General features: G+C 39.5%; 1 protein-coding gene across 1 annotated transcript; it reads right to left on the bottom strand.

The window, feature by feature from the left end:
* Window positions 1-711: 711 nt before the first annotated feature.
* Window positions 712-22,928, bottom strand: ankrd28b (ankyrin repeat domain 28b). The gene is made up of 28 exons (XM_034697518.1): window positions 22,651-22,928; window positions 15,729-15,812; window positions 15,168-15,246; window positions 13,915-13,985; window positions 13,616-13,816; window positions 10,940-11,027; window positions 10,622-10,764; window positions 9,464-9,676; window positions 9,162-9,240; window positions 8,947-9,061; window positions 8,685-8,767; window positions 8,479-8,542; window positions 8,323-8,391; window positions 8,090-8,230; window positions 7,837-7,948; window positions 7,703-7,729; window positions 6,954-7,028; window positions 6,661-6,862; window positions 6,463-6,550; window positions 6,255-6,372; window positions 5,771-5,990; window positions 5,390-5,477; window positions 5,200-5,283; window positions 4,917-5,062; window positions 4,694-4,776; window positions 4,442-4,524; window positions 4,176-4,267; window positions 712-2,276 (listed from the first exon to the last, which is right to left on the bottom strand). The coding sequence occupies exons 1-28, from the start codon at window positions 22,675-22,677 to the stop codon at window positions 1,993-1,995; spliced, it is 3,159 nt and encodes a 1,052-aa protein (XP_034553409.1). The 5' UTR covers window positions 22,678-22,928; the 3' UTR covers window positions 712-1,992.
* Between the last annotated feature and the right edge of the window lie 1,587 nt (window positions 22,929-24,515).

Here is a 24,515-nt window from a genome sequence, read left to right as displayed (position 1 = left end):
TAAGTTATTTTAGTACATTAAAGAACCATATTTGTGTACTACTGAGCATTAACGTGTTTCATGGAGTGGAGGATATGATGACTAGCTGCCTATTAGTACTGTATTGATGCAAAAAGTCAAACTTCACAGGCATGTTATCAAAAGCCTTTATTGGAATGTCAATGTACATAAATGTGTTTTTTTTGAACGATGACAAGCCAGAATGTAACAAGCAGAAGTGAAACAGGAGTAATGAGGCTATTTTTTTTTAAATGTAAGGAGCAGAAAGTACAGATAATTGTGTGAAAATGTAAGGAGTAGAAGTAAAAAGCCAGCTGAAAAATAATTACTCCAGTAAAGTATAGATACTCAAAATTTCTACTTAAGCAAGGCAACGAAGTATTTGTACTTTGTTACTTGACAACTCTACTTATTTCCTTATTACAGATTACAAACTGTTTAAACAACAATATTTTTTAAATAATCAGACATCTTAAAGAGTTTAATTTTATGTGTGATTCTTGCTCTGTTCTAATGAATTGTGACATTTAGTCGTGACAGTATGAAATGAGTCAACCTGCATGGTTCAATAAGCTTAAAATCAAGCAACTAAATAACAGCTTAGTCTTCCTAGAAACTAGTCCATCAGTTGAATTATGTGACATGATCAGACGTCTTGTGTCGTGTTTTAATAGACTCAAAGACAGCACTCCATTAAAAAAAAAACTCATGTTCAATATTAAATAACTCGTTTCTTTATTACTCATAAAATATACAGCAATCTCAGTACTGAAAGAACTCATTGGAGCTTTGAATTCACAGTCATAATTTCTATATACATGCTAGTTTCATCCCTCGAGAAAAACGAAAAGAAAAAAATCTCCGTTCTATTGAAGCTAGCAAATGTATTTTTACATATTTCCAGTTAAAATGAATTCCAAAAAGACAGAAAAAGGAAGCTTTGAGTCAAGGTAGGATCAAGTGGTTTCTTTTCTTTTTAAGTTAAAGCAAGCAAAACCTGTCAACAAACATCGACTAATATAAGAGCAAAAATATCATTCAAACAGAAGAAAATCAAACGCTGTCATTTCATTGGTTTACAGTGTTTCTTCTCACAAAGCTGAGCCTCAGATACCTCAGTACTGGATCAGTGCTTCTTAGAAATGTTTCATTACTTACCGAGTGTGCATCATTGTACTTTCAGAGCTGCCTCTACAAACCCATCATTTCTCAGTAACTAATGAAGGCACAAAATGAACACATAAATAGGAAGTGAAAGTACACAAATAATTTATTCTTGAAAGACTAAACCGAAATGGACAGGTCAATATACAAAGATAAGGTCGATCAACTTAAAAATAACCTGCTGCAAAGATCAAATGTTTTCAACTTACCCAGGTCAACAAGTCAGATTTTTTTCAGGGAAGGATTTTAAGACAAGAACATGGGTTTAATAAAATTTTGATCTCAAAAAATAAATGATTTTTTGCCCAGTACAGACTTGAAGTTCATTCAAACGTAGTGTGCAGATTTTAACATTGTCTCACTCAAGAAATTTCAAAAATGAAAACCAGCTTCGCCCCTCTGCTTATCCATAAACCCCAAAAATTCTCATTTACACCTTTAAAACTGGGTTAAAATGCATCCATGTCTTTTGGTCCCTGTCGGTTTAGCTCTCTGTGAAGTGCTACCATCCTTCTCCAGCATCTTATTGCTGAACAAAAGTCGCTGTCCGCCCAACAAGTACACTTTTTTAGCACTCAAGAAGTCAGTGTTGGTAAAGCAGCAGTTACTGAGGTCCAGTATTGGCTGAAGGACACCTGGTGCTGGATGAGGTCGGGATGAGTGTAGGCCAGCCTGCTGCACCTCCTCCCTCTCTTGCTCTCTGATGGCGGGGGGGTCTCTTAAGGCTCCTGTGGGGGCTTTTCTTTTCCTCTGCCCTCCCAAGCTGGGGTTGGGTGATAATTAAGACACAGTGTGTGTGTTTATGCTTCTTCCACTTCCTCCTGTCTCTCAGTACGTCTCTGAATCCGAGTCATTGAGCTCCTCGTCCTTGTAGAAGCCATCATGGTGGCTGATGTTGTTGAAGCTGCAGTAGGAACTGTGCTCGCCGCGCAGCACGGGGAGGCTGTCGAAGGTGACGCTCTTGGAGGGGCTGGTGGTGAAGTGGTTAATGGCACTGAAGGGGATGGTGGGTGCCGGGGCGCAGGGGGACACAGGCATCATGGTGGCCAGGATGAGAGCGAGGCAGTCTGCCACATCTTTGTTGGGGGCACAGGCCAAAGCGGGCGTGTAACCTAAAATAACCAAAGAGCAGATGTGTAACATATTTCTATCAAAGTCAACATGTTGATACTACATCTATGAAACTAAGAGCAGGACTCAAACGAACAAATAACAAACAAGCTAGGTCCTTGTTCAGAAGGGCAACAATTAAAAGCAATCAATTGGCTGATGCATTTATTATGTAGTGACAAATTATGTCCATAAAACGTTTATTGTATGCATACCTAACAATGAAGGAACAATGTTCATAAGCCCTGGTAGTCACGAGTTCAAAGTGTCAAAACCTCCAAAGATAATGAGTAATCACATACAGCAGAAAAGATTCTGGAAGCTTGATTTCGGTTACATATTTGAGTAAAATATTTACTAGAGGGAACACTTTTCCTCAGCACTCAAGTGGTCAAATAATCTAATTCTTTGAATACAATAATTTGTAACATCACGTGAAGTACAACCAAGTAGGATGTTTTCTTCATAGAGTTTCCTCGCTCACTTAATCAATGATTATAGAGCGTTATGGACTTAATATTGAAATCATTTTAATTGGCCCAGCAGCAAAAATAACCCTCATCAAGCCGAACCTAGATAATTTAGCTATCCCCGTAAAAACATCAGCAAGGAACCTTGGAGTCATTTTTGACCAGGACTTATGTTTTGAACAACAAATAAAGAAAGTTGTCCAGTCCTGTTTTTACCAGCTCAGAAATATTTCGAAGGTCAAGTCCATTATTTCACCCAAAAACTTAGAAAAACTCATTCACGCTTTTATTTCCTCCCGCTTTGACTACTGCAACTCACTTACTCCTGTGTCAACCAAAAATCTATTCACCGACTTCAGACAGTGCAAAATGCAGCAGCCCGGCTTTTAACTAGAACAAAAAAAAAATCCCACATCGCCCCAATTTAAGCATCCCTACACTGGCTCCCTGTGGTTTTTAGGATAGATTTTAAGACACTTTTAATCACGTTTAAAGCACAACATGGACTCGCCCCTCAATACATTTCTGAGCTTTTATCCCCCCATGAACCAGGACGCAGTTTGAAATCCTCTGGCAGTGCTGTGCTAGCTGTTCTACGGTCTAGACTAAAAACTAAAGGGGACAGGGTCTTTGCTGTCAGAGCCCCCCGACTGTGGAACAGCTTGCCAGAGGAGCAGACTGCAGACTCAATCCCTCATTTTATTTCACTACTCAAGACACACTTTTATCATAAAGCTTTTATTTTGTGAATTAAATTTTAATCTTTAACGTTTTACCTCTCTGCTTTTACTGTCAGTTTGCTTTTATTGCTTCTTTGCTTTTATTGGGTTTTTATTGTTCTTGTGAACCACTTTGTTACTTGTATCGAAAAGTGCTATACAAATAAAGGTATTATTATAAAGGTATTATTAACATGATTTATCAATTCTGTACCTACCACCCTATTTAACACAATCACTGAGAATGTGCAATCAAATTCATTTATTAGATTGGGCCATAATGAAATCAATAAGTTATCATCTTATCAAAGTGTGATCCTGTTTTAACACTTGATGTTCTTTCTACAGTTTGTTAGCTGGCATGTTTCCCAAATTATCAATATCCACCACACGAGGAAAATGTTTTCAAAGGTAAGCAAGTAAAGAAATGAGCCCAACAGACATTGGCGAGGGCATAAGTCAATCAAGCAATCATCAATCAATCTTTGTTTGTGTAGCGCCAAATCACAACAAATGTTATCTCAAGACGCTTTTTGAAATATAACAGGTCTAGACCGTACTCTATGTTAAATAAATGCTCAATGTAACTCATCATTTCTGATCTTGCTGTATCCACTGGGATTCATATTTCAGTGGCACTGACTCTAAAAGCCCAAAATGTTTCTAAAAAGTGGTATAAAGTTGCAGAAAGAATATAACATTGGAAATTTACCATTTTCATCAACTGCAAGTACACTGGCTCCCTTCGCAAGCAGCTCTTGTACCACCACCGTTAAGCCATTTCTTGCAGCCACGTGTAGAGGCCTTAAAAGAAAGCATGTAAACATATTTGACCCACATGTAATTCAATATTTTACAATCTGTATCCCTACATTAGTGTTACAAATCCCCACAGTAATCCCCCCCAACACTAACACTCCATTCTGTCACATTGATTCAGCACAAGACACAAGACGATGTGAGACAAAGAATACATACGTCTGTAAGGCGGCGTTAGTGGCGTTTATGAGGTTTCTGTCTGCAATCTTCTCCAATATCAACAAGGCACTGGTTTCATGTCCCTGCAGTATAATTGAGATTATAAAAAATAAAATGTATGTTAGGACACATTCATGTGCAGTAAATACAATTTTGACAAGTGAGTCACAACACAACACTTTCCTGAAGGACCATGCTGTATATTTTGTGTTGTATCATGTAAGAACAGCGCCACCACATGGTTATACAAACCTTACTGCAGGCGAGATGAAGTGCAGTGTTCTTCACAGCATCCTGCAGAGTGAGATCTGCTTTCGCACTGCTCACCAGCAGTTCTAAAATCCAGAGTTAAAATGAAGGGGGGGAAATGGAAGTCAGTTCCTTGTATGTGCCCAGTAAATTGAATGAGACACAGCTTGTTATATCCCACAATGATACTTTTAGGTCTGTTTGTGAAAGTACAAAACATTCATACCAACAGCATTTGTCTGGCCATTTTCAGCAGCCATCATTAGTGGGGTCTTCCCTGCAGCATCCACACTGTTGACCTGAGCGTTGTGGCTCAGCAGCAGCTGAAGACACTCGACATGGTCAGTGAAGGCTGCTGCATGTAGCGGGGTCCTGCAGAAATAGAAATGGAACAAGGCATGGTTCAATTAAATGGTCATCCACATCTAATTTTTACAAAGTTTATTAGCCTGAGTAAAGCTACAATTAGTGTTGCACTTATTTTTGCATGAAACTGTTTGAATATTTACCTATTTTTACTGTCTTTGGCATTGACAATTGCAGGGCCCAGTGTGTCTATCAGCATCTCAGCAGCACCTTCATTGTCATGGATCCTAAAGAAGAGGAGAGCAGACAAGAGCAGAGGAGAGGATTAATTCTTCTGATGAAGCTTCTGCCCTCCCAGCATTAATCTAAACAGGAGACTGATCAGGATCTTACACAGCACAGTGGAGGGGGCTGAAAGAATTGCCTTCGGCCTTGTGAAAAACCTCTTGTTCCAGCAAAACCTCCACACATGTATCATGACCTGCAGGACAGAAAGGAAAAGACACATCAGGTTTGATCTTGTGGTGCTTACAATTAGGTCTCTCTTTAACAATCTGTCTTTCCCACCGTGTGTCAAAATTTAGCCTTTAGGTACAAAAGGAGTTGCATGAAAGAACTGCATAAAGAGCAAGCACATAATGAAACATAAATCTGTTCATGCCTATCTTCAATCCCTGAATCCTGCCTGAGCATACATTGCAACAAAGAGATACAACACAACTTTTCAACTTTTCAACTGCCATTAAGAAGGTCTCCATTCTCTCATCTCTGTACCATTGTAGCAGGCCCAGTGCAGTGGGGTGTAGCCTTGGTTGTCTGTTAAGACAGGGAGTGTTTCCACTGATTGGGCAGCATGCAGCAGACCTCCCAGTACCCCAATATGTCCACATGCTGATGCCAGGTGGATCGGCGTGCCCCCTTTACAGTCTCGCACCAGGAAATTGGCGCTGTGCTGAAGCAAGGCCTCCACACATTCCTCGTGGCCGGTCACTGACTGTGGATAGAAAACAGTAGAGGTTAGTGTTGTTACTGCTCACTGATCATATCATGTGCTAACTGATCGTGCACTTTGACATGAGAGAGCTGACCAATGTGTTGTATTTTATTCCTTTCATGGACAGAAGGGCATTATTTTGCACGTCTCAAAGGGGATCTTTTTCTACAGCCTCTCTCACCAAAATCCAAATTAGGGTACGAGTATAAAAAGCATGTAGCCCACATAAACAGCATGTATGAAGGAAATGTAAGATGTTCTTACTCCTCTATGTAGGGCTGTCCTGCCCCACTTATCTTTGGCTTCTACATTGGCTCCCTTATTTAAAAGAGAATAAACACAATCTGTGTGTCCACTCAGGACCGCCAGCATCAGAGGGGTTCTGAAAGATAACAGATGAAAACAAAAAAAAAATCAGTCTCTTTGGGTCTTGAGTGAAGGTGGATAAAAACAACGGACAAATTGTGCTTACTGTCCATTCCCGTCTTGAATGTCTACTGCACTTTGAAGATCAGCATTTCCAATCAGCAAACGCAAACACTCTGAATGACCATTGGTAGCTGCGGAAGAAGAAGAAAACAACTATAATGATTCAAATATATTTATGAAGCACAAAAGCTCCAAAAAGTGACTGACATATATATTGTATGCTAGGCAGCACTGTCTGTACCTGCAGCATGAATGGGGGTTCGCTTCAGGGTGAAGTCTTTGACAAGGATGGAGGCTCCCTGGTTGATTAGGACGTCCACGCACTCTACATGGCCCTTGAAGGCAGCCAGGTCTAGAGGTGTGCGCCCTTGTGTGTTTCTAACATCCAGATCCAGCAGAGACTGCACCAGAACCTCCATCGCGTGGTGGTGACCATGGTATGCCTGACAGGATGAATGGACAGTGAAAGTTATAACACTGATCTGCTGAGACTGAGCACGACGCCACAACAAGAGATGAAAACACATTACTCACAGCAAGGTGCAGGGGACTGACAGGTGCTCTGACATCAGAGTCATTCAGGATGTCTGTCCCTGAGGTTTCCATCAGCTGAAAGAAAAACAGACACACAAGTTAAAACCATAGACTGTATAAAATATGGACGTAGTATCCATGACGTCACCCATCTGTTTTTGAAGTGCTGTTTTGAGGCCAATCGTTGGCGGCAGCCATATTGCTGCTGTGGAGTGATTGTGACATAAAGAGGCAGGCTTTGAGCCTCCTAGCCAACAGCTACAGTGTTCCCGCCTGTCAATCAATTCAGCTGCACCTCCCATTGGAAGACTTGGAATCTCAATATCTATGAAGTTGCCGCATTAGAAAAAACCTCTCCTAGTAGTTGCTGCTTGGTTAAAACCCACATGAGATGTTATAACTGCTCAGCCACAAAGCTGTAGAAAACAGTTCAACACTGCAGAACATCCTGGCCTACTCTGAGAGCAGCAGTCATCAACAGACCAGCACAGTATGAGAGCAGTTTACCCTCAAAAGTGCACATAATAATAGCCTGAGTGAAACATGTCTGTGTCTCTATTTTAGAGGTTTTGCACTCTGGTATCACACGTCTTGGTTAAAGAGAAACATTGTTGTTGAAACTGAATTTGCGATGACTTTTGATCCTGCACTTGAAGAAGTGTTGTGGGTGTGCATTACTTTTGTTCTGTTTTATTTACTGCCAGTTCTTTCCAATAAAACAAATCAAAACAAAGAAGAATTCCACTCACCACATCTAAAGGTGTTTCACTTGCAATCTGTGAAAAAAAGGAGAAAGGCAATGATGCAAAAAAAACCTTTCATTACCATAAAGACATACAGAGATGCATGTAATTAGTTGTGCATGCTAAAGTGAGGTTCTTACCAGCTCCAGACAGAGGCGATGTCCGTACGCAGAGGCATAGTGCACAGCATTGTAGCCCTGATTGTCCCGAATCCCTGGATTTGCATCATTACGCAGTAAATATTCCAGGCACCTGCAGACAAAACAGAGTAACTGTAGACAAGGAAGCAACGCCAATTCAAAGGCCCAAATTTGCAACACATAAGCAATTCTCAAGTCTTCCACACACCCACCACTTCCTCAAAAAAAATGTATTGTTCTAACTACTACTTACTTTCCATCTGTGTCTGAGGCAGCGGCGTAGTGGAGAGGAGTGCAGCCCCGCTCGTCTAGGTCATTGACGCTGGCCCCAGAGCCCACCAGTGCAAACAGGCACTGGTAGTTACAGTTGGCAGCTGCATAGTGCAGAGGGGTCCTGGAAAAGCAAACATTGCTCAGTTCATTGTTCAAACTTGACCAAGAAACTAGGAGAGAGAAACTTTTGATCTATAACGAAACGCTACGAACCTGCCAAAGCTGTCCTTTCGGTTAAAGTCTGCGCCCGTGTTGAGGAGAAGATTGAGACATTCCAGGTTTCTGGGGGATTAGGAAGATTTATAAGATGATGAACTGATACATAAAATGAGAGTCTATAAAATACACTCTGCAGCCGTCCTTACTCACCCTCCAGCAGCTGCAGCATGTAAACAAGTCCTTCCAAAGTCATCAGGAGTATCAATATCAAATCCTGTATCAGAGCAAAGGATTATGAAATGAGTCAGCATTTAGTCGAGGACTTTGATTTATAAATAAACAATCTGAACCACTCAAACATAAGATTTGTGCTCCTTTGTACTGAGATTAGTTGAGTTTTAACGACTATGGCTCACCTGAAGACAAAAGCTTTCGACAGCAGTCAGAGAATCCACTGAGAGCAGCCAGATGCAGCGGAAACATACCATGAACCCCTCGTCTAGAAAAGACACAATCATGTTGATTCTCCCAGCATCAACCAAACGTCTTGGTGATCAACTAAGCTCAGGACATTACTTTGAATGGTACAGGTCATTTGTATAAAGGTTATGCAACAGGAAAAGAGGTATAAGGAATAACCCGTACGACAGCTGAAAGAGGTCAGACAGATTCACTCACTTGGCCGTGTCAGCTCTGTTGGTGATGAGGGTGTTGATGAGGAGCTCGTGTCCGTATCGAGCTGCGATGTGCAGTGGTGTATTTCCGTTCTTATCTTCACAGTCAATCTCAGCACCTTAGGGGGATGAAAACAAACTAAGTAAGCACTTAGTCAGAGTAACACTGAGCAATTTGTGTTTCCCAGTGACAAAGTGGACATTTTTAGAAGAGCTCACCGTTTTCAATGATTGCTTGAGACCGAGAAAACCTCCCGTGGATTGCTGTCATGTGGAGGGGAGTCTTACCATCTTTACTCTGGAGTGAAGAAAAGGACATATTAGTGTCAATGCAAAGTTTATAGATATTGTCTTTGACTATGAGAATATTTATAAAGGACTGAGAGAAATATGAATCCTGCAAATCAATAAAAAGTAGAAAAAGATTGGTACCATTCCAATCAAAAGACGTGAATTCTCACAGGAGTAACAAAATCGACAGTTGACAGAAGCACCAGTAATCAAGTAACAATAACACTCACCTTGATGTTGACGTCAGCCCCATTACAAACAAGCAGCTCTAGACATAGCGCCCCGTGGCGGGAGGCAGCGGTAAAATGGAGAGGTGCGAAACCCTTCTCGTTCACCTGGTTGACGTTAGCTCCACACTCGATGAGCTCGTTCACGACCACGTCCTGCCCGTTGTAGCAGGCTACATGGAGCGGTGTGTTGCCGTATGCATTGGGCTCATTTATCTTGACAGCAGGAGAAACAGAGTGGACGTCAAAATAACTCTTTTCACGAACATCAATTAAGTCATTGTCCACAGTGACTACGTTTACATGATACTTTTAATTCCTCTTTAATTCAGAATAAAAATGTAATCCTCTTTAAAAAGATTTAATATGACCTTGTAAACACCTAATTCCAAATGAAAATGACCATTCCGAATTAAACTTAAATCTGAAGTAAGTGTCTGGTTTATTCTGATTTTAAATCTGAATTGAATAATTCCTTGATCATGTATACGTTCATTCCCTTTAAAATTAATTCCGGTCATTCTGCTCATGCTCGTTCCCTTGTCCTGTCGCGATGACGCACATATTCTGCCATGGCGGGCACATATTCCAGGCTGAGGTAGAGCAGCTGTTGCACTAACCGGCTTTGATTCGCCAAAGTACGGTCTTCCGCCTCCCTTCTCCGGTCCTCTATCTCTCTTCTCCTCCTCAGCTGACGAAAGTGAAGCAGTATGTATGTGTCGAGCTGCTTATTCAAAACTATAATCAAAATCAAAGTGAAAATTGTACTTATTGTGTAGTCTTCCATGTTGTAACCGAAAATAAAAGAGGCAGGAACTGGAGTCTGTTTTCTTCCGGTAGACATAAAAACGTCACGCCCGCCCCTGTCCAATCAGAACCCTTCCCAAACCCCAGACCTTAATCAGAATTGAATAAAGACGATTAAACGTGTTTTCCATGTAAACCTCAATTCGGAATGACTATTTCCATGTAAACGTTAAGGAGAATACTTTAATTCTGAATACTTTAATTCTGAATACTTTAATTCTGAATAATTAATTCAGAATTAAAAAACATCATGTAACCGTGGCCAGTGTATGAATGATTAAGTTCCTGTTCTCTCCTTGTCACAGGATCGTACAGAGTCCAGTTTGGTGACAGTACGCTGTGGGTAGAACTTACATCCACCCCTAGGTCCAGGAGGTATTTGACAACACTGATCATCCCACTTGAGGCTGCTGCGTGAAGGGGGGTGTAGGATTTCTTATCTTTGCAGGCCACTTCGGCTCCATGAGAGGACAGCAGCTTCACTACTTCTATGTGTCCTGAAGATAAAAACAAAAGTACAATCAAAATTTAGAACATGAGCATTCTTTTCAACTTTTGAATAACGACTTTCAAGATTGTGTCCTGAAATCTTATGGGACCCCAACATGAGAGAAAAAGTTACATTAAAGAAATGAAGAATATGACGTAAAGGCCCTGCGGTTGATTCCTTACCCATGTAGGCGGCCCAGTGGATTGCACGGCGGTCCCTCTTGTCAAAGGCATTGATGTTTGCTCCTCTGGAGAGCAGGAGTCTCACCATCTGAAAGAAGCAAGTTAGGAAATATTTTAAGAGGAGTTTCATTACTGATTCTGCAGCCTTGAGATCAGCATAGACCCTCTCATAACAATGTTTGATACATTCGTTTACTCCTTAATACGAGGGCTAAAAATCTGGCTCTCTCGTTTAAATCACAAACATGTGAACAGCTCAGTCTTCTCATGGATTAAAAAGCCCCCACAACTCAATACTCTTTTTTTTTTTTTATCCGAGCATGTGTGGGTTGAAAAACCTTTTAATCTTACATTAACAGTACAATAATACATGAAGCATTGTACAGTGCTTGCCCACATTTTACCCATTTTAAGCCTCTGCGCAGGCTGTTATCAGATTGAGCACAGGCTTTAGCTGCATCTACTCACCTCAGTGTTTGTTGTGTTTTACAAGAAAAGAGTTGTGTGCACAGCTCTTATGCTTAATGCGCACAGACACTCTATTATATTTCCACCTTTAAGATAACTAATTTGCATGCAATTGTGTGATTTCAATGATTCATTTTCATGCAAACAAATTCTTGGACACCCAGCATCCTAGAAAGTGTGACCACATATCAGATTACAGACGACAGTGTCAGTCTGCACCCAGGTGGAAATAACCCCGACCTTCTCAAAATGTGGCTCTTAAAAAAACAAGTTATGACAGGTTTATTTGGAAGCAGCTTTACTGTTTGCTTAGTCGTAGCTTCTCTAACTGTTGAGGTCTGCCTGACTTCCTCATCAAAAATATATTAATATTAAACTTTCAAAACTCAGCTGAACACCCAAACAACAAGTTCTCAGTTACGTCATTTATCTGAAGTGGAATGTAAGAATAGAAAACAGGATATGAGAATATAGCAACCTGTATAATGATACATCATTTGCTGGGGTAATGACAGTTGTGGTTATGGCCTGCACAGCTGTTTGCAGAAGGTAGTGAGCAGAGCTACTATAAGGGGATGTTGATTGTTTCAGCTCACACTTCTCAAACACGCAAAAACAGTCATTGTTTTTCTGTTCTCTATTTCAGCGGCATGAGTTACAATGCACATTGTGTTGATACAAATGTATTAGGCGGGGAGAAAACTTCCTTTGAGCATGAGGAAAAGATATACAAAAGTATATCTTTTATATAAAAGTATACAAAAACAGCCAGAGAGGCATACTATGTTGTGCATGCTCTCTAGAGTGGAGACAAACTCTTACTCTGCAGGTGTAAGTGGTACTAAAGTGGTTGAATTTGAAGCATAAAACCTGCAGAACAAACTGAACAGCCATATAGCATGCAGCATAGTATATATACTATGTGGAATGAACTGCCGGAGGAAATTAGGTTGGCGGACTCTGTGCTCTCTTTTAAGTCATTGCTCAAAATGTTCTTTAAACGGAGAGCATTTCCTGATTTTATTTAATCAAGGTGTCTTGCACAGTGTCCTGCTTTTATTTTGTTTCTAATTTGTTTTTATGATTTCATGTTCTTTTAACAGTTATGACTAGGGCTGAGTATTGCCAAGAACCTCACGATACGATACGCATCACGATACATGGGTCACAAAACGATAGTATCGCCATATATAACGATATCACAATATTGTGAAATATTGTGATATTCTACACAGTAAACTAAGAAAAAATAGAGATGGTTTATATGTAAATCACACAATATTCCTCAAAATTGAAAGGACAAATTAAGTCAAAACTATTTGATTGAAAACAACTGTTTTCGAAATACTGAAGTTGTATTTTAGTTCCAACTTGCCTTAAATCTGAATATTTATTATTACAAAAGCATCAATATTAAGTGTTGAATTATCAGGGCGCTGGTGGCCTAGCGGTCTAAGCGCCCCACATACAGAGGCTACAGTCCTTGTCGCAGGGGTCGCGGGTTCGATTCCCAGCCGGTCGACCATTTCCTGCATGTCTTTCCCCATTATATATACATGTGCTTATTTTTAACTCTTTAATTCTAATTGCTAATAACTTTTTAATAATTGATATTTTATAGGCTCTTGTTTGCTTTATACTCTTATGCACTGTCTACTTTGTTGCTGTGACACTTAAATTTCCCCATTGTGGGACAAATAAAGGATTATCTTATGTTATCTTATATTTCCCGTATATCTTATATATTTTCTGTCTCTCTTCAGCTGTCCTACCAAATAAAGGCAAAAGGGCCAAAAATATAACTTTAAAAAAAGGGAAAAAAAGAGTTGAAATATCTATATCATATTGGAGGTCAAAGTATCGCGATATATTGCTGTATCGATATTTTTTCACACCTCTAGTTGTGACATTTGCTATGACTGTATGGTCTTTTAAAATGCTCTTTATTTTGCACATGTCCTTAGAGGCATTGTAAAGCACTTTGCAACATAGTTTTTGAAAAGTGCGCTATAAATAAAGATTATTATTATTATTATATTATCATATAGCTATACCATTTGGCAGTACAGCTCTTTTAACTTCATTCCCTGTCTTGATTTTTTAATGAGAGATGGAATTTCAAATGTAATGCCTATTATATCCATTAAGCAACAACAACATCCACAATGTATTCCAGCACTTTCAAAAACACTTCAGGCTCAACATTACCTCCAGGTGACCACTGAAGGCTGCATGGTGCAGCGCAGTCCGGCCTGCTCTATCAGACACATTCACATTGCTGAGCAGCGGGACGAGGGCTTCGGCACAACGGACCGCCTTGTTTGCAGCGGCGATGTGAAGCGGAGTCTGCCAGTTCTTGTCTCGAGCATTCACGTCTGCAGAGTGTTTCAGCAACACCTGGACTGCCTCCTTTGGGAAAAACAAAAAAGGCAACACATGCAGGTTTTAGTCTAACACAACAATGCAAAAAGTATTTGTAGATCAGAAGCAAAGGAACTTACGCATACCTCACTGCAGGAGGCCACAGCCCGGTGCAGAGGAGTGAGCCACTTGTTATCTTTGGCATTTACTCTGGCACCTACAAGTCACAGAAGGCTGGCTGTTAGACTGTGTAAGGTCAGTTCCATGACATTTTGTAAAACATTTCAACACAATCACTATAAAATCTTTTTTTTTTTTGACAGCAATCAGGTCTTGTTCTGTGATATCTCCATCTGCTTCAGATAAGTAAAGAGCACACTGCAAAGTGTGCATGAAGAGGTATTTTACAACATGGAATACAGATGCAGCATCTGGCCACGTAGGCATAACAATGTTCTGAGTGTCATATTTGAAGAATGTCATTGTGGTCTTAGACAGGTTCACATCTGTCATCATTCACCGTTCCCTTGAATCCCAGTGCGTCAGGAGTTCTGTGTTCAGCACGTGATTACGTTTTTTTGGTGAGATTTTAAAACATCTCTCTCTCTCACTCTCTGTGTTCATGTTGCGGGTCAAATTGACCCTTTTTAAAGTCTATTTTAGGCAATATGTGCCTTCCAAACCAGCTAAATGCATCATAAAAATATGGGCAGCATGTGAAAGAGAGTAAAATAAAATGAACAAAAATCTGTGTCATGTAGAACTATTATATTTATATTTAGGTCCTTCCAATGTACATTAAACATGAATTTTCATACAAAACGAGCGAGTCATCCTCATTGAACCATGATCTGTGAGGATTAAAGAGCACCAATTGACTAAATCTTGATTTAAACGGTTAGTAATGGAGTTAAAAATTTGATTAAAAAAATGTGTATTTGGATTTTGGGGGGGTTTTGACACTTTTGGATAATTGAATTTGCCCCAGGTCAAAATGACCCAGGAACATTATTGCTGTTCCAGAGAAACAAACATAACAGAAGGGTTAAGATGACATAAGACTGAGTCTTACTCTGTCTTGGCGTGGGGTTGTTTAATAATTTAACATAAAGTTTGGTCTAGACCTGCTATGTTTGTAAATGCATCTTGAGATAACGTTTGTTGTGATTTGACGCTATACAAATAAAGATTTTTTTGATTGTTTATTATTATTATATTTTGGGGCATTATCCTTTCATTGATAGGACAGCTGAAGAGACAGGAAATGTGGAGATAGTAGACAGACATGTAACAAAGGGTCATGCCTGGGAGTTGAACCATCGAGTTATGCCTGGGAGTTGAACCAGCGACTGCTTTTACGAGAACTATAGCCTCTTAAACAGCTTCTTCAAAAACATACCTGAAAGAATCAGCAGCTCTATAACTTCTGCATCTCCCAGATAGGCAGCAGCATGTAAAGGTGTTCGTTTCTCATTGTCCTGTGATGGAAGAACGGAAAAAAACATCACTAGGAATGAAGAGAAAAGAAACATTGATGTACATTTGAATCATGTAATAATCTTTTATTTAAAAAGCTTTCTAACTGCATTAAGGGCATTATATAATAACAGCCACTATCTGTGGAACACAGTGAGTTAAAGGGAAATACAGTGATCTTGAATATCTTTCTACTGAAAAACAAGAGAGTAAAAAAAGCTGCCTTATTTTGAAAGAAACACCCCCCCACCAGAGCAGTAGTGGTGAGGAATGCAATAAAATAAGCAGATCCAGATCATGCAGTGAGGACTGTAAAAAAGAGCTATGAGCTCCCACTTCCATGAAACTGACTGAAAGAGTTATGAGGGGCCCTTTAAGGACAGTTACACATCATAAGTTTTAAAGCGTGGCTGGGAAGATTTCAAAATAAAGAAATAAGAAGAGGAAACACATGCAGTGATTAGTTAGAGCGTGTTAGGTTTACCTGTGCGTTCACGTCCTCTTTTTTGAATATGAGCGAGCGTACTTCATCTGGGTCCGCATTGAAAATAGCTTTCAGCAAAGCAGGCTGTAAAAGAAAGACAGAGTCGAATTAATTTCAAGGCTTTTCTGGCAGACACGCAACAGGATCTCACGACTTTCTAATACAGTAAACATTTTATGTAATGCCAATGAAGCGGAAACCTTGTTAGTCAGGACTGAAATGCCAAAAGCATGGTTTGAATTTGAGAAATCATTAACCACCCAGACCTTGGAGACCTTGCGTCTTGGAGAGACTTCAGGATCCTCAACCTCTAGCACCACAATACACACACGACTCATTTGCTCAGAGATTACACAATCATGTTCACCCTGCTACAAACCGCTCTATTCTAAAGTTTTGTTTACAGTCCGATAAAGAGAAGGCACACACTGAAACGTTAGGTTATAGAAGTGAGGAGGGAAATAGACACTAGGGCAGGCTGGATCAGACATTACAGTGAGTGGACATCCAACAAGATGATGACACCACAAATCAGAGCATGATGGAGGCAGATCGTCCAAATAGAGATTGACAAGTGCTGAGCAGCCACTTTCTAATTCTGCTGTGTGTTTACAGTCTGTTGGTAAGTGTGTGACCACAGCTAACAGCTACCCCATGGAACAAAGAGGAAATTCACAGTCCAGCACAGTCCAATGAATGGTCCAACTTCACCTCCTCTCCAGACATATTTTGAACTTCAGCATGACTAATTTCCTGTGACTGTCTGCATCGCCAACAAAAATGTACGAGTAAAATGAAGGAGATCATCCACACGGTAGATCTGGTCACCACATCCAGCATGAAAACATCTGGCAAAGAGGATTCAAGTAGAATGTGTTTCCAAACTAATGCAGAAAAATAGCGAGAGAGATGTTGACGTTCTTTGCGTCTTTTGGGTTATGAAACTCCGGCCCAAGTCTCCTCAAAAGTAGATGATTGGCCCCACCCTTGTTGGGGGTGTGCACATGGAGACAGCTCTGAGGGCAGGGGCTGTACCATGTGAGAAAAATATACATTTTTGTTCACAATTATTCACACTTATTTATGTTTGTGCCTCAAAGGGAAAAAAAAAAGTCAAAGATCATCATGAGTTACAAAGTCTGAAAGCACTTGCATGATTGAACACAGTCAAATGTATCAGCAGCTGAAGTTATTCACTGTGACACAGTTGCAGCATTCTTGCCAACTCTTCCCAGAAGAAAAGGTTTTACAACACTTGCTGTGCTTTTGAATGGTGAGATGGATCCCGGGACATAATGTTCCCACACAGCAGACTGGATGGAGTTGAGGGGAAAAACGGTCTGCATTGGGACAACCTCACGTGACCTTTCATCTGCTGCACAGGCAATAATATCTACCTTCATCAAACACAGCAAGCAAATATAGATCCCTCACTTCTGTCACATCACAGGGAGTCTGTTTAGTATGAACACTTTCTAATTCATGTCTCACAGAAAGCATCAACTAAGCAGCTGATGGTCACTTTTCATCTGCTTTTAAATTTAATCTTGATACACTTCTAGGGTTGCACAATAGTAGGAAACTTTCCATGGGAATAAACAAGAATTTATGGGAATAAACAGGAATAAACCATGAATTTACTGAATTGAAGGTTGGCTCTTTATAGGGAACTTAAATATAGTTGGGGAAAATATATTTTAGCATAATCCTGACTAAAACAACCAGATTTCATGAAAGAAGATGCTTTTTTATTTGCATGTTGAATGGAACTTTGTTGGAGGCAGAGGGGCTCTTTTTGTTTAACATTTTGAATGGGACTTTGCTGGGATTGCATTTTTGAATTGGTTGGAGGGATGAGTAATATTTAACTCAACATTCATGTTTTTTTTCTTAAATGAAAGAATTGATTGTTCAATAAAATATTTAAAACTTGATAAAGTTCTACTTACAAATAAATCTGTTTTAGTTGTATTATTTTGGATGCATGCTTATGCTTGGTTATGATACCTGTCCATTAAATTATCCTCAGTTCCCAGTTAATTCCAATAATTTCCCAAATTCCCATGGAAAGTTTCCAATTTGGAATAATTCCAAAATTCCCCAGCTTAACTTCCCATGGATATTTACCGGAAATGTTCCACCCCTTTGCAACCCTACTTCTGTCACATCATAGGGAGTCTGTTTAGTATGAACACTTTCTAATTCATGTCTCACAGAAAGCATCAAGTAAGCAGCTGATGGTCACTTTTCATCTGCTCAATCTTGATACACTTCACAGAAAGTTTGCTTGTTTTTTAATCATTAACCAGAGTTGCATCCCTGTGACTTCATCCAAGTGTTTTGGAAACAGTGTTAAAGTTGATGGCTCCATCAACAGTCAATACTGTGTATCAAAGTGAACAGATGAACCATCATGTATGATGCTGGACACTTTAACACTGCCCTATCTGATCCACCATAACACCAGCACAGAGCCTTTGATCAGGTGGTTTTCCACGGCCGCTGGGAGGAGGCTAGCATGGATGTGGGGAGAGAAAGTGAGAACAGGGGATCCCGTCCAGAAGCTGCAACTGGTTACCTATGAAAGACCCAGATGGAACATTCCTGGCTTCCAAAAAGATTAACTCTTTCCTGACTTTTGCCAAGTTTTGAAACAAAAAAAAGAGTTGTGATTGTAAACAAACATCCACAAAATGATTTCCTTATCCACAAGTAAAAGCTGTAAAGTCTGTCAGTACCATAGACTGTATAAAAATGGACGTAGTATCTGTGACGTCACCCATCTGTTCCTGAGCGCTGCTTTGCCAATCATCAGCAGGTGCCATATTAGAAATGCTGAACACAACCAAACTTTGTCCAATCTAGTGTGAGGTAAAGAGGCGGCTTTGAGGCTTTTCGCTAACAGCTACAGGGTGCCCGCCTGTCAATCAAGTCAGCCATGTCCAACAGAGAAATTAGCTACTCAGACCTGAACCATATTTAAACCAGGCTGTAAACATGTTTATTTCTGCTGTAAAGATCGTCATTTTGAATGTGGGTGTATGTGGTGTCCGGTGTTTCTGCAGCCAGCCTCAAGCAGACGCTTGATGAACTGCAGTTTTAAGCACTTCTGCATGGGCTTCATATTTTAAGACCGGAAGTTGTCGCCATGTCAGTACTCAAATTTCGTATACATCAGGTGAGCTGTTGTTAAGCACTTCCCTAATGCGTGAACAATGGACACTTTTGAATGAGCAATGTGCTCCCATGTATCCAAAACAAAAGGTAAGATGAAGAAGGTCAATAGAGTGAGCAGGTTCAACAACAAGCTGCTGCAATCTGAAGCAGGAATGAAACCCTACATCATTGTTATTGTTCACCCTGAATGCTTCCTTGGCAGATAGAAGTAAAGAGAAAATACAGTTTGAGTCTCCTGTGTGAGAGGACTGACTTCTTTATTCAAACTGTTCCCATACATCTTCAAATATTCATTTCAATGTGCTGGATTCCTCCCACCTTTACTCAGAATTATGCAGCATGTATATTTATTCAGCCTCCATCCTATATTTTCCAGTCAGGTTGTCCACCTTGATAACTTTGTTTAGCCATGTACTAAGGTAAAAACAAACAAAAACACGCCCTTTGGATCGTACTATGTTGTTCAAGCCACAGACATCACAAACCATATCCATCAGAGCAAACTATGTCTGCATCTGGTCTGTCTAATCTCCTGATATGCTCATTTGGCTGTCTAACACCTTGCCGGTATCACTACATGGTCCTCTCAGCCTTATGAAAGTCGAGCATGGAGCTGTGCACTTTCACCTTTAGCTGTCAGAATGAACTTGGACTGTATGTACTGTATGCAATAAGCCTCAGACACAGAGAAAACATTCAAAACACTATTACTTATTTTTGACTGAATATAAAATCTACTTGAACCATTTTCGGAGTTGTTCAAAGTATGCATGGTGAAGATTATTCCCTTTGAAGTTGACTGAAACAAACAGGGGAAAAGGGCTAGTACAGGCCTACTATGAATTTGAGCCACATGATGCATGTGAGCAGACAGATGAAGTTATTAGAAAAGGCAAAACAAAGACTACAATTAGGACCAAGGAGCTTACAGTGTGGCTTTTTAAAAACACAAGACAATCCTCTCATTCAGTGACTAAAATGCCCATTAATATCCGGAGGGTGAAACAGTGGCTACTGGCTAGCTTTAGTTGGAAAACATTCAGAGTTACAAACAGGCACTTGAGATTCATGCATCATTTCATTACTCTAAACTAGGGATGTACACAATTAATCGATTGTTAAGAAATTACTCAAAACACGAATTTTTTTAATCAATTTTCCATCACGTTGAACAAACATCCGCTTTTTAAAAGAGGATCAATTCGCAACTGCTGCCAACAACAACAACACGGACACCAAGGTTGACAACTTTAAACAGGACCTTATCCCCACCTTTGGATACACAGCCAACAGACTGGTGGGAATTGCTAGTACGCTGTGTTTGCAGACCAGCAACATCAGAGCCGTCTGAGCTTTTCTGCAGCGGGACTGATTCTGACCCGGTTGCGCTCCCGGCTGACACCTGACCGAATACACATGTTTATTTTTCTCAATAAGAACGAGCAGACAGAAAACTGGACTCTGTGAGTCTGAAGTACTTTTCTGTTAGTATTATGAGCCTTCACATTATAAGACTATGTCCACGGAGAATATTTTTATGAGCCTGATCGTTGATAATCAGTGTTAAACATGTACTCGTATTCAATACAGTCAGTTATATGCATTGTGTTGCTGTAGAATATATAATTTGAGGGGGGGAAAACGTATTTGGCTTTGTTTTTGACATGAGAATAATGATGGTTTGTTTTTTTAGTGATGAATCGATAATTGATTGTTAACATTTCCAAAAATCCATGTTTTTTTATTTATACCTAAGTTATCTTAATTTATTTTGATTGTATTTTATTCATTTTATATTATTATTATGATTATTATTTTAAACCTGTTGGTCTTTACAGTTTTTTTGTTTTTTTTTCCTGTAGTCGCTGTCACTGTGGTTATTATGTATACATATATATGTATGTTTCTACTTGTCCGTCTCACTTTACAACAGGTTTGCGGGAGGAAGAGGGGGAGGGAGGGATGTTCTTGTTCATGTATGTTTAGAAAAAATAAAAAACATTGTATGAAACTACACTGATTTCTACCTGCTTTTTGAAAAATATAAATTATTTTAAATAAAACATTTCCAAAAATCGATCACAGAAAATACTTGAATTGTACGTCCTTACTTTGAAGTCTACTGAAACAAACAGGGGGAAAAGGCTATGGCCTAGTATGAATTTGAGCCACATGATGCATTTGAGTAGACAGATGAAGTTATTAGAATAGGCAAAACAAAAACTACAATTAGGACCAAGGAGCTTACAGTGTGGCTTTTTAAAAACACGAGACAATCCTCTCATTCAGTGATTAAAATGCCCATTAATATACAGAGGGTGAAACAGTGGCTAGCATTAGTTGGAAAACATTCAGAGTTACAAACAGGCACTTGTGCTTCATGCACCATTTCATTACTTTACCCCCCACCACCATGAAATGAAAGAACAAATCTGCATTTTGTTGTTTTCTGCTTTCCAGTCCTGAGTGACTGGTATAGGAGATTTTCAATGCTTCTCTGGCTGCACGACTGACTGTGTGTGTGCACCTCCTCTCCTCATACAAGCCAGCCTAGTTAATACCATCACCATGGAGACAGCTCTTTGGCAACTGAACCAGCTCACATGAGCTCAGGTACACGATCATTCAAGCACACACACACACACACACACACACACACACACACACACACACACACACACACACACACACACACACACACACACAATGAAACACACACATGCACTTTCATACAAGCATAGCAGGCATGTCCAAAACACAGCCCTAAATGATATCAGACAGCTATTTTTGTGATCTCAAGTAGGTGTCTAATATAGTTAGAGGGCCATGTCTAATAGTATCACCATGACAGGCCACTTAATACATGTATTCTAACTATCACGAGCACTTCACCTGCTTATTTAGGCTTTAATGCTGTATGATCAATCACGAATAGGTATCTACTAAACCAGAGGCTGCTGGTTCAATTATTTACAGTGTTTGCAAGGCCATGAACACTTACAGCTACGACACGACGACACAACTCATCAGAAGCACTGCCAAACATCCCAATAAAATAATGATCATGAGGAAGAAACTGAACAATGCACAAAGCCTCTGACAGACGGATGCTTTACACCTCACATAAAGCGTTTAGTAAGATGAATAAGTGCTTATAAGCGCTGCGTGATTATTGATGTGTTTACAAGTTGTACAGTGTTTTAGCTGTCATGAAACCACCATCAGCTAAAGATGAACATGTCACATACATTCAGTTGTCACACAAACAGCTCGCTTTGTTGGTGTAATTAAAATAATTATTCACATAATTTCTCAGATTACAGAGATTAGATGTGTGGAATCACTGGTAAAGACATAACTCAGCCCAGTTTTGTTTTGTTTAGTCACAACACGTTAAGAAGTCAGGAGCTGGTAGGTGTTTCAGAGTGGCTCAGGCTAATTGCTGGAGATAAACAGAGTATCATTAGCTGGCTAGAACTCAACAACCGCTTGGGCATGTGTCTTAATGAAAGTGTAATGCCAAAAAGATGTCTCTTAATGCGACTGATCCCACAGTAGTGTCCAACTTTCCCCTCTTTAATTGGACATGTTACAATGTAAAGTTAGGTTTGAAGGAGATGCTTCCGTCTTTGATAATAACTGGAGAAACTCGAGTTTCATTCTGCGCCTGTTGAAATCTGGGCAGCTAACGTTAGCTAACAGAACCTTCAAACTGGAGTCTGTTCTGGACTGAATGATCACTTACCTGGTCTCGGATTTTGAGAACCACCATATTTCTGTGATTTTAATGGTTCTCATGCAGATTCATAAAGGGATATTTCTCTCCTTCCGAACAGCAGTGTTTGATCTTGTTAGCTCTCCCGCTGGACTGCTGGAGGCCTTGACTGACGCTAGCTTAGCTCGCTTGCTAGCTCCCTAACCTGATGGCATGGAAGCAGAGGAGGAGCGGAAACTCCATAACATTGGCGCCACCATACTTCGCCACCCACAAAGCTGCGATGCGATTGGATAGACGCGCTTGACGTTCTAGTAAGGGCGTCAGTGATTGGTTGACGGTAACAACGCATTACAAGAGGCGCACTGTCTTGAGGATTGCAATGCTGTCTACGCTCATATCATAGATATAAATATTAGTGCTGGGTGATACCATACTTTCATAAGGAACAGGATTAGGGCCACTGAAAAAATAAATTCATTAAGGTCCAATATTTTTTTTTTATTATTATTGTTCTAAGAAAAAAGCCAGAATTAGGAGATTAAAGTCAGAATTCTAACATTAAAGTCAGAATACTAAGAAAAAAGTCAGAATTCTGAGATTAAAGTCAGAATTCTAACATTAAAGTCAAAATTCTGAGAAAAGAGTCAGAATTCTAACATTAAAGTCCGAATTCTTAGATTAAAGTCAGAATTCTAACATTAAAAAGTCAGAAATATGAGAATAAAGTCAGAATTCTCAGATTAAAGTCAGAATTCTGATATTAAAGTCAAAATTCAGATTTTTTCTCAGAAAAAAATAAATAAAATAATATGCTGTACCTTGATTTTTTTTTCAGTGGATTAAAGTCAGATTTCTGAGAATAAAGTCAGAATTCTAAGATTAAAATCAGAAATTTGATTTTTTTCTTTGAGTAATAAAAAAAAAGACAAAAATTCAGTGGCCCTAATCCTCTTCCCTACTTTTATGATTCAATACGATCCTGAATACTTTTTTCGGCAATTTATTCAACACCCAAAACCGATGCTGATACTTTCAGGGATTTAAAAATAATAATAAAATGCAACACTAAACAGACAACTCCCATGACCATTTAACCACTTTAATATGCAAATCCTTTGGTGGCCTTTTTTTAAACAATGAAATAAATTTAGAAAAAACACATACATAATTAACATCCTTTATTTAAATTCTCTGAGTGGAAAGCTTAAAACAGCCTCTTCGGTACAAACTTTGGAGTAAGTTACCCTAACAGAACCAGAAGTGACACATGCGCTTTTATTTTGCATTTATTGGTTAGTATCGATATTTTATTAGAGTAATCAATACTCAAATGAGTAGTGTGTGAGAATCGATATATCGATACCACAGAATCGATACGCCCACCACTAATAAATATGTTGTATTGAACGATACGGACAAGCACTCATTCTCTTTTTTTTTTTAGCAAATGTCCTTAATGTTTATGCTGTAACCAACACAGGGTTCCTTCCACTTCTCCTCTAACATTCACTTATATGCCCTTTCCTTACTTTTTATAATACATCAAATAATTGGATTAAGCTTCACAAACTGTTCAGAGTAAAGTGAAAAACACAGAAAAACTGATTGTCCACACCATTTACACATTTTTACACATTTTAAATATACTGTCTGCTAACCACTTGATGCATTGCTCACGACATGTTAAATATATTTTATAACAATATGAAAATGCAGTTCATTGCTATTTTAAATTGAATTGATCAGAGGAATAGTGAGTTTTCAAAATCCACAGGTTGTTGGATGTACTGAGTGCACCTCAGTCTGTGACTTCACACCAAATTGTTATGGAATATGGCCCTCTAGTGACTTCACCTTAAACTACAAGCAGAAAGTAGTGAAAGTAAACGCTG

The sequence above is a fragment of the Notolabrus celidotus genome, chromosome 12 (genome assembly GCF_009762535.1).
Source record: "Notolabrus celidotus isolate fNotCel1 chromosome 12, fNotCel1.pri, whole genome shotgun sequence".
NCBI classification, from domain to species: domain Eukaryota; kingdom Metazoa; phylum Chordata; class Actinopteri; order Labriformes; family Labridae; genus Notolabrus; species Notolabrus celidotus.
This window is presented reverse-complemented; position numbering and strand designations above follow the sequence as displayed.